General features: G+C 33.4%; 1 protein-coding gene across 1 annotated transcript; it reads right to left on the bottom strand.

Annotated features, from left to right (window-relative positions):
• Positions 1-3,065: 3,065 nt before the first annotated feature.
• LOC125818037 (E3 ubiquitin-protein ligase WAV3-like) lies at positions 3,066-8,999 on the bottom strand. Its single transcript, XM_049497544.1, has 2 exons — positions 8,563-8,999; positions 3,066-5,489 (listed from the first exon to the last, which is right to left on the bottom strand). Exons 1-2 carry the CDS (start codon positions 8,815-8,817, stop codon positions 3,549-3,551), a joined length of 2,196 nt encoding a protein of 731 aa, XP_049353501.1. The 5' UTR covers positions 8,818-8,999; the 3' UTR covers positions 3,066-3,548.
• Between the last annotated feature and the right edge of the window lie 1,595 nt (positions 9,000-10,594).

Raw genomic sequence — 10,594 nt, 5'->3', positions numbered from 1 at the left:
TTAATTTGAGTAATTTTGTGCTGCTATTATTTTCAATAGGTCCACAAATGAAGAATCCAATTACTTTATTTTCAAACACTCATTGAAAACGAAATGTACCATTAATTTAATATATCCATCATTATTAAATCTAAACACCAATAACAATACAAAATAATCGTCATTATTATTTCTTAATTTTATTTTCTGTGCCGACACTGGAAATTAATTAAAATCACAATAAAATTAAAATTCGTCGACGGTTACTTTGAGCTGTTGTTTGTTTATTTCTTCGTATTTCTCCGTTATCGAATCGGAGAAGCTGCCGTAAATGCCACGTGTACGAGAAATTAGCTGAGGGGAATTTTACGTACCGTAATTCACCGGAAAAAGCTGCCGGGAAAAAATAAAAATTCCGATGCCGAGTAGAAGAAAATGGGCAATGTAGTGAGCATTAACAGAGTAGTAGTAAAAAGCTTGCAGAGCTCAACGACTGAGCTGCACAGATTTCGAGGAAGCCACGTGTATATACTTGTGGGCCCAGGGAGGCTCCCATGTGGAAATTTGGACTTCCCAATGTGGCAGAGCCAAATTAAAAAATTTGAATTTTAGCAGTTGCCACCTGGCATATAGTTGACTAAGAGAAAAAAAATTCTTTGATTTAATAATTGAACTTAGTTAAATAGGTACAGTATATAAAATAAAATTGATTTGCATAATCGTACGATAACAATTAATTCAGTATGATTTGATGAGTGAGGTTTGAAGAGGAAATATATATCTACTTTTATTCTTTATTTTTATAAAGATAGGAAAATTATTTTTTATAGACTATTAGTTTAAGTAAATCATATAAAACAATACATACTTAAAGTAAAAAATAATGACAACAAATAGGAGCTAACGAACATGAAAAGAAAAACATGTTCCACTATTTTTACTGTAATATTCTATTATAATTTTCAATTTTTATATTTTTCTATTAAGGGTCATGCCTTTGCTAAGTTTCAAGCAAGATTTTCATGTCTTGTTTAATCATTGATCTTCATGACTAATTCGATTTATCTCTGTCTCTTTTTATGCACCTCTTCTTCCTCATATATTTTGTTCACCATTGAGATAACTCTCATTTTGTCGAATATAGCTTCGTTTTTACAATATTTTTTCTACTATTTATATTCTTTCTAGTATTTTTACCCATCCAACTCGTCTAAAATAGCATTTTGTGGATATGTGTGCTCTTGATTTATCAACACTCTTGTTCAAACGACACTATAATGCTTTCCATGGGACAATGTAAATTATATTTAATTTCTACTAATTATCAAGAAAAAGAATTCGTAAGTTAACAAGTACGCATACACTCTTATATATGTACATGGCTCTGCCTTTAATAATAGGTCTAGTCACTACTTTATAAAGCTCACCTTTAATCCATTATGATACATTCTTATCGCATAATATTGAATTCAAATCAACCGCCTCATTTCCATGTTGTGTCTTGTACATGTAATATATTATATTATAATAAAATTTACTTATAAATATCTTTTACCTGATAAAATATATATTAATAGTGTTATAAAATATAACTCTCAAAAATAGTGATAAATAAAAATGAGAATGAATCGAGTAATTTAGATAAATACTTGATATTTTATTTGATAATTTTTATATTAAAAATAGATGTTCATTTAATTTACTATTTTAATAAATTAATATAATTTTATTGTATTTTTAATATTATTCTTTGTATTACATAACTAAATAAAATAGTATTTATCAAATTAAGAGTTTCAAAACGTAATTAATGTAAGATTAGTTTGATAAAAAAAATCATGTAATTAAACTTTTTTAAAAATACTCTTTTCGTTCATTTTTACTTAGCACAGATTTAAATCACTGACATTTGTAATATTCTTATTAATATGGTGCCATTGGGATCCCATATCATTAATACGCTATTGGAATCATGTCATCATTAAAAATATATAATGACAGTAAAATTTGATGATAGGTACATTTATTTAAATCAATAAATATATAACATGTCATTATATATATATATATATATATTATTAGATTTAAGAAGAGATAGCGGTAGATTGAGAAAAAAAAATTGAGAGAAGTGATTAGAATGTTATATGATTACAAATAAGAGAGTGTGAATATTGATGATTAGGATAGATGTGTAGTTGATAGTAGAGCATTTTTATGATTATTCAGAGATTATAGACAGTAGAGCATTTTTATGATTATAGATAAGAGAGTGTGAATATTGATGATTAGAGTAGATGTGTAGTTGATAGTAGTGTAAAATCATGATTATCGAAACTTTCAATATATATAGCACATGTGCATAATTGAAGGGGAGCTTTGGCGGTTGATGTCATGAGATCGGAAGATCACGAGTTCAAATGATAAAAATAGTCTCTTGCAGAAATGCAGAGTAAGACTGTGTATAAAAGACCTTTATAATCCGATCCTTTCTCAAATCCCGCATATAATAATAGTGCATAATTAATATGTACACTAATTATGCAATAATTATACACTTTTTAATTAGATTCCTTTGGTACTCCCCTTTTTAAAACAATTAAATTTTCCTAGAAGTGTTTGATTTCCACTTCTTCAATTGTAACGTACCACCTTATAGTAGGTACAATGGCAACGTCTTGTAGGCAATTTGTTTTGACGCAAACATCAATAGTTGATTTCACAACTCGAACAATTCTGACCTTTGTGTCACAAGAAAACAACTTTATCTTTGCCCTAAGAACCTTCTTTCTTCATCCTTTACTTGATTCTTCTTACCCAATTATCTAAAATATGAACATATCGCCTTTATTTCATTCATGCACCTATTCTCAACGGAAGAATGAATAATTTGTTTCCTTGCAGATCATAACCTTACACTCGGTCCAAGATGGCCACTAAGGAATTCAATATGTACATATTTTTTACATCGTCGAGTTAACTCTAAAAAGTAACTTTTCATAGCAAGCCTGATACGATAACTTTTTTTTTAAAAAAAATAACATGCTTTAACCCCCTAAGAGCAAAGAAGAATAAATTGATGCACTAAATTTGAGCTTCACATAGAATAGTGAAGATTTTATTTTTTTCATATATAAATTCAAGAAAAACCCTCCATGTATACCCACAATTACAATGGACCATACCCCAAACCTCACCCAAAGAGAACACAGGATTAATCCTTTATACACCCATAATAGTCAATAACAACATACCCAGTATAATCCCACGAGTGGAGTCTGGGGAGGATAGAGTGTACAGAGACCTTACCTCTACCTTGGAAGGTAGAGAGACTATTTCCGATAGAGCCTCAGCTCTAGGTCACTCAATTCCTCTTGAAGCCAATTTACTAGCTATTTGTCTTTTGTTTTACACTCAATTCTTGCCAAAATCTTCTTTATTAATGTACATTTTACTAGAAATATACCACCCCCTTTAGCCCATGATTTCCCAAAACCCGAAAATCGAAACAGCAGATCAGTCTTGACATAACCAATTCTTGGAAGTTGAAGGAAGAAAAGGTGTGTTGAGGATCACCTAGGCTGTTGTCGTGCAGGAAATGATCGTAGTGGCCTTAGAGGTGGTCGAGGAGCTGGACTACCGAGGTACATTGTCTGTGATCGGCTAACCATGTCAATCATGGATGGTGTCTGGTAAGCCTGAATGAGGCTTGTACTATCAGTAGAATCACCGCGAGCTGTTGCTCTCTGCCATGAATGTGAACTTAGTCCTGACAAAACGTAAGCTCTACCAGATGTTTCATAAACACGACGATTTGCCATCCTCTCTTGCATTTCCTTCAGCTCAGCATCTAGTGCAAGACATAGCCTGTCTCCAGCTTTAGCAGACACTGTTTCTGACAATTTTTTCCGACAACGCTCAAGAACAGATACTGCAGCTGCTAAATCACCATTTTCAGCTGCAGATCTTGCTTCAGCCATAGCTTCTGCTGATTGAAGCCGGTTACGCTGCTTGTCAACTTCCATTGACACAATAAGTTGTCCAATTGTGTCGGGCCTCTCAATTTTGACATCATCAATATGATCCAAGGTTACTAAATCCAAGTTGTCCGATTGTGTCGGGTCTTTATATGTACACTTAACTTTTATAAGGGTCATCATGTCGTTGCTCGATCTATCAGCAGGAATATCTAACATGACCAAGAAATCTCTTTCTTCATCTGCATATAAGTCTCCAACTTCAATATTGCCACTTTTGTTATCAGATGCTAAACTAGCATTGTAACTTCCAGCTTTTATTGAATTGAGACGCAAAACAGGGTGAACGCATTCAACTTCCACACGCAATTCCTGAACCACCACGCTTAAAAGGCCACCTATGCACTGAGCAAAAGCATCTTGAATAACATTCTCAGCTTCTATGAAGGAAAATGTTCCACCTGAAGTTTCAGAGATTGAGTGCATTGAGACTGCATCGTGGTCAGCACCAAAACCAAATGCGTGGACTGGAATATGGAGACCTGAAGAAGCTGCATTACGCTGCATGCAAGCAGGAAGTAATGACCGATAATTTGTCTGCGTAGCAGCTACATTAGGACTGTTAATGGTATACGTGTCTTGTCCATCAGACAACAATATTATGCTGCTAACTGGATTTTTCCACTTGCGATCAGTCATAATCTTGGCACTCTTCTTTAAGGCCTCGGCAATGTTTGTCCCACCATTAGAACTGAGTGAATTCACGGCTTGTAGTGCTTCTTGCTTGCCAGTATCGCTCATCCTACGCAGAGGAAAGAGACGACGAGCAGTAGAAGAGAAGGCAATGACAGAAAGCCTGTCAGCAGGGCCTAAATTTTGAATCACAAACCCCATTGCTCTCTTTAGCAAAGCAAGTTTGGTACCAGCCATGCTGCCACTAACATCAAGAACAGTCACAAGATCAACCGGAGCTCGGGAATTCTGACCTGTAACTGGCATCCCACTCTGGTTTAGAAGGCCAACAGCGTGAGGGGCTTTGAGATGCACCAAAACAGCAAAATTGTTGTGAGATGCTGATTTTGTAACTGCAGAGATCTCCGGCCATGTTTTAACTTCTATAGCCCCCATAGAATGATGATTAGTCGCATCAGTTGACGAGTTTTTCTGGTTTCCCATGGGTCGGTGATCAACAACTTCATCATCATCAAACACACTTGGTTCCACAGTTTGAAAAAGATTAGAAATATTGCGATTGGTATCCAATCGTGCAGGAGGGACCTGTCTTACAACTGTCATCCAGGCATCATGTTGAGGCCAATGTACTTGTCCGTTCCGAGACCTTGGCTGTGATATATCTGTAAGAGGACTCTGAAAGGGTATTTCTTTCCATTTTGCTCTGCAAACTGGACAAATTTGGTTTCCATGCTTTACATTTGAAGTGATACAGTTGAAATGGAACGAATGTGAGCATTCTGCTGTAAAGATTGCATGACCTTGGCCTGGTTTCATTGACATCAAACATATCGCACAAGTACTCTGCATTGCATATAAGTAAAGTATTAAAAACCGTGAATATTTTGAAAGAATAAGCTAACGTGAACTTATCTCGAAAACTTCAAGAGAACGGATGTCTGAAATCCCCTTCGAAAAGCGCACATTCATTCAATTCAATCATTAATCCAAAGTGTAGCTTTCACATTCAAGTTTTATAAGTCCAAGTTTTTTCAACTGAGGTAATCACTCATTTCTTTATAGCAACACCAACAACACTCCCCATGTAATCCCAAAAGTGGGATCTGGGGGGAGTAGACTGTACGCAGACCTTGATAACAAGGGATTAAATTACAAAAAGTTGACATCTTTGGATTTACCAAAGACAGGTTAATTCAATTTATTTGTAATTCTCAGTTGTCCAACATCATTTTAAGTTCTAGATTATGTTTTGAACATACAGAGCCCCAGGAACCCATGAAGGCTAAACCATAAGTTAAATTCTTCTCATATTTTGAAAACTTGGTGGATAGAGTTACTCGACGATTGCGTTGGTGTTCGTATTGGTAGGAGGTAGCAGGTACCTATGAAACTAGTCAAAGTGAGCACAAGCTGCCATGGACACAAGAGTTGAACGCGCACACAAAAAAAAAGGTAGTGTTCAGCTCACCTACCAACTCCCCACCAGTTACAGTCAAACCTCATAATAACAGTAATTCGTTAAAAAATCATTTCACTATAACAGACTGATTTTCTCCAAAACCGATTTTTCAATTTATATTTTACTTCTCTATAACAACATTCTACCTACAATAGCAATGACATTCATTATAGCGGTACACACTTTGTAAATTTACCCCTATAATAGTCATACTCAAATATTATGTAATAAGGATTTGTACAAAATATATTATGCATAAAAATAAAATATTAACGTCAGTATACAAACACTGTCACTATAACGAGGTTTGGCGGTATTGAAAAAAAATTCTCATTTGTTTATGACAACTAAAGGAAAAATAGTTGGATGAAAACTTAGTAGGCCTATCTACCGTAATATTTGCCATCATACAGCAAAGATTACTGTCATTATATAAAGTGTGGCCCTCTTATGTCTGCATGTCAACTACATTATCAAGACAGCCACATAAAAAGATGAAATTGATGATGTCTAGGCAATTAAGTAATACTTTCACAACTAATGGCTATTTAAGAATAATAATATTACATGTGCAAGACTGGTCTACCATTACAATAAAGTCAAATGTTTTGAGTAGTCAAATATCAAAGCAAAGTGGTGCACATATACTTGAAAAAAACTTTTGAAAAGTAGATGCAAACCTAAGAAACTCTGAATAATGAAGCAATTTTCAAGACAGCTAAATACAGTGTTCTTAAAATAATCAAGAACCCCACGTTATCAAAAGATGTAGAAATCATTGTTTCAGACATTAATTAAGATAAAAAAATCCAATCTTTTTTTTTTTTCAACTCTGAAATTGCTTTCTTGGAAGTACTTCAACAAATTCCACAAAAACACTTGTCATCTCATGCTAGTAATAGGTATAAAGTAACTTTGTTCACCAAGACTAGAACGGACGAAAAGAGATCACCTAGCGTTTTTTGTCTTTTTATTTTGTTTTTCAACTCACGTCGGACTAATTCCACAAAATATATGTCACATAACACCAACAACAGATATCAAGTAACTTTGTTCAATAAGGCTGAGAAAAAATGTTCTCTAAAATTGTTTTCTGTTCCTACTAATTCCACAAAATGCATGTCACCTCACAGGCTCACACCAACAATAAGTATCAGGTAACTCTGTCCACCGAAACTAGACCACTAGAAAGAAATCACCTAGTGTTTTGTCTGTGGCGGGATTTGGATGCTTTCTTGAAAGTACTTAATGGCAAGAAAGCTCTCAAATCAACTGTTGAACAGACTTTTGTTTTCTTGGACTAATGTCATGAAAAGGGGTGATTGAAGATGGCCAAATGAGTTAAAGTCATATGTGTGAAAAATAGTGCATTTGCTGACCAAGCAAAGCACTTTCCCCCTCCAAGAAAATTACTCTCTGATGTTTCCTTTTAACAATGAAAACACCAGTGGACCACTAATATGGGTCCTCCCCTTTCACAGATATCTATCTACTTTTTATTCCCACCCAACATTGAGAATCTCAAACATTTCATTACAATACAAAGAGCCATCACCATCTAACACTAACACTACTACTTTCTTTCTATGTAGCAATAAGAACCACTTGAAAGGTAGGGAAAATAGTGTCCTTCACTCCACACAATGCACTAGTCAGAATTTTCATTAAGAGGTTCAAAATACGAAGAAGTCAAAGGGATTATATATACATGAAAAACAATTTCCCTTGACCCTATCTGGCTCCGTCTTTACCTCCACACTTATCATGTTAAGCGTGGAGCTAGAAGGGACATAACATCTATATATATATATATAAATATATATATGAAAAATAATTTTCCCTTGTCCCTATTTGGCTCCGTCTTTGCCTCCACACTTATCGTATCAGGGGTGGAGCTAGAAGGGCGAAAAGGGTCCTCCACAATCCGAACCCCTTCGCTAGAAAAATTACAATATATACAAATCTTTTAGAATGTTTTTACGTTATACGTTGAACCTCTTTATTGAAAATTTTAATTCCGCCGCTACATATTATGAACCTACCTTCAATTAATAGAAAAAACAAAAGAAAAGCAAAACTACTTAAATGATCTCATTAAAGACAAATAAGAAACTTAAGAGTTGAAACTTAGCTAGGAAGATAGAAAAAAGATAGCATCTTTACTCTAATTTCAGTTCACACTTGGTTATTTTTGTCAACTTTTAATACTCAAAAATATCATCAAAATACTTTTAACACTCAAACAAAATAATCTAAAAAGATAAAAGTTTTCTACATTAAACATCTTTTTACCAACCAAACACAATCAATTTTTTACTATTGAGTATATACTAATGGAGTTTAATTAAACAAAGTGAAAAACATCAAAATTTAAACAAGAAATCACCAACCCATTTTAATTTTCAGTAAGATTAATCCAAATAAATTAATAAAAATTCAATCTTTTTTTTTGCTTACCTTAGAAGATTTGGAGTTATGATGTTTAGGCATACGAAGACCAGAGGATGAAGGGGTGGGTGTGGTGGGCATATCAACATGACAGTCGGAATTTCTATTTGGGGTCGTCGGAGACAATGAAACAGCATCGAAAAATCTCCCTCCGGTCACCGTCGACGCCGACGCCGTCGCCGGTGAATCTTCAAGTGTTTTTGGAATATAAAGACATGTATTTAAACCCAATGCAAGTTTTGCTTTTCTCCATTTACTGCCCATTTTGAATCTTAGTTGAAATTCATAAAGAACTGAACTTTGATTTTAATGGGGTTGATGAAAAAATCAAGATTTTGTTATTTTGGTGGCTTCTTTTTTTTTTCACAATTTGGACAAAAACTGTTTTTATATGTAAACATTGTTTACGTATACGCATTATTATGCCCCCCACACCCCACCCCCACCTTGATTTTTACACATGCCTTGAAGTATTCTCCATTTTGACCTTTAAGCCCCTCCATTCGTTTGGTCGGAAACAAATTATCTTGGAATTAAGTATCTTGAGATAATTTATTATGGAATAAGTTATTTCACCATGCATATAAGATTACTTATTTCATCGTTAAGACATAAATGGTGGGATAAATAATTTCAGAACAGTCGAATACCTCCAACCAAACGCAGGATAACTCGAGATTATTATATCTTATACCTCATACCAAACGATTCCTTGATGTGTAGGTTTGAGTTTGACTTTGAGTTTAAGCTTAGATCAAAGATTTAGCAGTCGTTTGGTGTGAGATATGTGATATTATAATCTCAGGGATAAAATGTAGGACTATTTTGAAGGTATTAGACAGTCTTGAGATTATTTATTCTACCATTTAGACGTTAGTGGATGAGAGGGTGAAAGAATTTGTCGAAGAATAACTTATTCTACGGGATAATTAATCTAGGAATAATTAGTTTCCGACCAAGCGACTCCTTAAAGTTTATGAGTTTTTATAAGAGTGAAGGGTTAAAAATACACTTAATTTATTCAGAGTTTATTGAGTCTCATACCTAAACTATTAGGTGTAAGGGTTTCTTATTACTTGAACTATAAACACACATGAACTATCAATTGTTTGAGTTTCATACCTGAAATTTCAGGTAGAAAAAGTGAACAATCAATAACTGTAGTGTGTTTCGATAAATATTTAATGATACTTTATGTAAAAAAAAAAAAACCATACACCAAATAATTCATGTATGAAACTTTAAAAATTGAAATAGTTTAGATGTATTTTTTTATTGATATTTCTTCTTATAATAATCTTAAATTAATATGTAATTAGCCCACTATCCTATAATTTCATGTTTATTTGGAAAAAATAAGAATTAGTTATGTGTTACTATATTGATATATAAATTGATAATATAATAATTATTTAGAATGTTTATTACTAGTACTTGGTCGATATAAAGTGACGTAGAGCCAATTTTCGAGGATAAAAATATGGGAAATTCACAAAAGTAGAAGCATAATTGCAATTGTTTGAAATATATAAGCTCTTATATGAATTTTGACCTCTATCATAATTGATATTTTTGCCCTCTATTTACTCAAGAATTTTATTTTGGCTTTGAATGCACTTAACCATGATGATGAATTAGAGAGAATATAGTTGATGACAAAATAAAGTTGTAGCGTGATGATTCAGTATCTCTTCATTTCTAATCAGAAATTTTGGATTTAGATGTTGAAAATAAAGAATTGAATTGTATCTATATGTATCGTCTTTATAATCTTACAATATCAGAATTTAAATTTAGTTGAATCTTAACATAAATAAAAGACAAAAAGGGTAAAATTGGAAGAAAAAAAAGAAGTTGATGAGACCTTGGGATTGGTGGTTAAGGGAGTGGGTCAAAGTTATGTATTGACCTTTCCCTTTGTTAAGATGTTTTTTGGACTTTGTAGTAGTAGTAATAGTCATTGATTTTACAACTCCACTACTTTACGTCTCTCTCAAATATTTTGTATTTTTCTATTTTCGATTTCAATTTATGGGAACGT

This window comes from Solanum verrucosum, unplaced genomic scaffold (assembly GCF_900185275.1).
Source record: "Solanum verrucosum unplaced genomic scaffold, falcon-dt-bn FXZP01000253.1, whole genome shotgun sequence".
Taxonomy (NCBI): domain Eukaryota; kingdom Viridiplantae; phylum Streptophyta; class Magnoliopsida; order Solanales; family Solanaceae; genus Solanum; species Solanum verrucosum.
This window is presented reverse-complemented; position numbering and strand designations above follow the sequence as displayed.